Source organism: Hydra vulgaris, chromosome 08 (genome assembly GCF_038396675.1).
Source record: "Hydra vulgaris chromosome 08, alternate assembly HydraT2T_AEP".
In the NCBI taxonomy this organism is placed as follows: domain Eukaryota; kingdom Metazoa; phylum Cnidaria; class Hydrozoa; order Anthoathecata; family Hydridae; genus Hydra; species Hydra vulgaris.
In genome coordinates this window covers 49,242,519-49,246,250 of record NC_088927.1, presented here as the reverse complement: position 1 = coordinate 49,246,250, position 3,732 = coordinate 49,242,519, and the positions used below count along the sequence as shown (strand labels likewise).

Genomic DNA, 3,732 nt, shown 5'->3' with positions numbered 1-3,732 from the left:
ATGGTTTTTAAGCTCTCTTTCTATGGTATGGACCATAGGAACAGCAAAACCTAAAGATCTTTTTTTATTTTTCAACCGTTCTCGTAGTTCAACCGATCAAGAGCTACAGCATATATGTGAAGCCCATGACTTATCCTGGTCCCCTACCTTCATATCGAAGTAATGCTGGTAAGCAGTCTGCACAAGAGGTGTCGTAGTTCTTTTCTGTGAGGAAAATGTTATTTCACCACAAATGTAACAAAAATTATCTACTAAATTTACACATTTCCTTGGCATGCTAATTTGTAAGATTTTACACTAGTAAATGAAAAAAAAAAAAAAACACACTTAAACAACTCTATAAAGACATACTTAATAACAAGTTTAGCATTATGAAAAACGTTACTAACAGTCCGTAAAAACGCGCGCAAATTTAAAAATCAACCAATAAAAAGTTTTTTTGGTTGATTTTAAAATAAACGCGCGTTTTTACGGACCATAAGAAGCGTTTTTCGTAATGCTAAACTTTTTATAAAGTACGTTTTTATAAAGATGTTTAAGTTCTTGAATACGTTTTAAATATTATTTGAATATCCACTCCATTTTTCTTGATGCTTTTCTACTTCAATTAAAATTTGGAATTACTGTTGTTTGAACTAAGAATGAATTATAAAAGTTATAAGTGCGTTATAAAAGTAATTACACTTTTATAGTGTTATTACTTTTATAATGCAGTTAGTTACTTGAGTGTTATTATTTTTGTAGTCGTAAGTTTATTATTTTGTATTTTATAACTTTTTCGCTAACAAATTTAAGTTAATTCGCCCATTGAAAACGAAATACACGGTTTTGCATAAACTAAAAATTTTAAGACCACTTATTTTTCCGGATTTTTCTTTTCGCGATCACTTAATTCAACGTTTGCCTTGAGAGAAAATTTTTGCTTTTATTTCTTAAACTAGAGCTAATATGTCATTTTCAAATTCAGCAGATGGAAATACATAAGAAATAACTAATTTTGGTTCCGATACAAAATCACTGTTGGGCAGTGTAATAGAAAAAAAGAATTGATCCAGTTTATTTTTTAAAACATTGAATATAGCCTCATAAGTATAATTATTATAAGACACAGCTCGCAAACATGCAGCTTCTAGACTGTAGACATAGTCATTACCGTATGTTTGCGATAATCTTAATATAACTTGAACTTTACGTAGAGACATTCTACCACCTGATGCAAGAATTCTGCTTATACCTGGTATGCAGAATTACCTATGGCTTTAGCACAACTTAAATATTCCTTCGGGTTATTCTCTGTATAATATTAGGCAGATTTAAGGTAATCTTTTTCGTCGGATATCAATGGATTACCGACCTTTACTACAATTCCTCGGATGAGCTTTTATGATTTGATGTTTATAGTAAGCCGTAACAGTCTTCATCCCCGCTAACAGTCGAACACTAATTTCTTCTCCTATATATTTTGTCGGTACCGAATAAAAATTACCTTTGACTACAAAATGGTGATCTTTTTTCATCCTACATCGGCATATCAAAAACACTTGACGGTATAGGAAGTAAATGTTTTTTTTCTTCAAACAAATATATGTCAATCGGTTTTGATCCTGTTTGAAGTACATACCCTATGAGATATTTCATTTTTACACCACTTGATTACTTCACTGTTAGCCTCTATAGTATTGTGATTTACCGGCTATAAGTTGCACTTTAACTATTCTAATTGAGCGTTCTACTTTCCCTTTGTGCTCGGGCTTGAAAAATTTAGTTGGGTCTATTGTGAAACTATAAAATCTTGATAATTCAGAATAAGTTTCATTTAAGATAGGGTCATAAATATCTGGGTTCAAATAATCCAATATTATTCTATTAGGTACACCTCCAAAAAAGTTAAAGGCGTTTATATGTAACTGAGTCCAACTAACCTGATTCTGTGAAAAAGTAAACTCTACATAACGATAACGACTATGTGATAATGTCATCACAAAAGCATAAAACTTTCTATTCTTACTACCATCATCCTGCATCTTGCAAATATAAACAAAATCTACTTGTGCCTCCTGATCTGGTTTAGTCTTTATATGAATAGTATTCTTTAGTAGCTTGGGAAAGGCTTTTTGAACGTACCAGTTAATACTACGATTACCTTTACTTCTTCTGCTAATAATAAACGCTGAATTTGGGTATGGGTTATATTTCTTTATTTTAGCCAATTACCTATTTCTTCATTATATTTTACAAGAATTTCAATTGCAGATGCTTTTTGTCTAGCTCAGTTCTGGTATAACTTTTCTTCAACTTTAATTGCTATATCGTTGAGTTGATAATCACTTGTTAATGCAATAAGATTTTCTAGTTTTGCCAATTCAATATATTTCCTGACCGTTTCTCTAAAAACTAACATTAATTTTATTTATACATGATCAAACTTGCAGGTTCTTTGCTTAATTTAATTTTCAGTTGTAAAAACATGGAACTTATAATAACCTGTTTAAATTCATTAGGTACTTTGGTACATATAAAATGTATTGAACTATTTTCAGAAGATGCAACACGAGGATATAGAGAATCTAGCTACTATTTTAAATAATTCAGGCCATTACAGAGTCACTAAAAAATATCAGAGGCTAGAATATTATAATACCGGAGGTGAAGACGATAAAATGATTGCTGTTTTTCTGGATATTGAAGCAACAGGCCTATCCTACACACAGGATAAATTGATAGAACTTGGAATGGTCAAGTTTGAATATAACAGGCACGGCTCCATCTTTCGTTTGCTGGATGATTTCAGCGGCTATCAAGATCCGGGCATTCCGATACCTGAGTATATTACAAAACTTTCGGGAATTAATGATGATATGGTCAGAGGCCATAAAATAGAAGAAAATTCGGTTGCTGATTATCTGCAAGGAGTGGACCTGATTATCGCTCACAACGCTCAGTTTGATCGTACATTCCTTGAAACTACCTTCCCTTCAAAAGCTTGGGATAAAGTGGGAATCTCAAGTCGTAAACTCGAATACATTGCTTATAAGTTCGGGTTTTTCCATGAAGGCCACTCAATCTGCAACTATCAGATTCAAACTATATGCAGTTAATTCTCCATATGATAGCAAAGAACTGTTAAAATCACGAGGTTATAGATGGAGCTATATTTAATGTTCTGATGAATCAGAACATTAAATATGGTTCAATTGACCAGGCCCTATATTTAATGTTCTGATCCATCAGAACATTAAATATAGGGCCTGGTCTATTGAACTGATCGAAGATAAGGTTGCCGAGGAAATAAATTACCTACGCTCCAACATTTATAGTACATCTTCGATTAATATACCTGTAGAAATACTTGATGCTTATAGTAGATTCTCAAGTACAAATAAAAAATCCGGTAATTATGTCAAATACCGAGATATGCTGGAATGGTTTCAAAAACTGTGTACATCTTAAAAAGATACACATGAGCATACATAATCAAAATGTTAAAGAATGTCTATCGGGTAACATCGAGCGCATTACTTATCATAATACCGAAAACGGATTTTGTGTTTTACGGGTTAAGGTTAAAAATCACAAGGATTTAGTCACTGTTATAGGCAACGTCCCTTCCGTATCTGTCGGGGAATATATTAAATGTAGCGGCATTTGGTACAATGATCGCAATCATGGCAAGCAATTTAAAGCTGCTTTTTTAAAAGCTCTACCACCGGATACTCTAGAAGGAATTGAAAA

General features: G+C 32.4%; 1 protein-coding gene across 1 annotated transcript; it reads left to right on the top strand.

Annotated features, from left to right (window-relative positions):
• Positions 1–2,543: 2,543 nt before the first annotated feature.
• Positions 2,544–3,098, top strand: LOC136083392 (DNA polymerase III PolC-type-like). Its single transcript, XM_065802788.1, has one exon. The coding sequence runs from the start codon at positions 2,544–2,546 to the stop codon at positions 3,096–3,098; it is 555 nt and encodes a 184-aa protein (XP_065658860.1).
• The last annotated feature ends 634 nt before the right edge of the window (positions 3,099–3,732 follow it).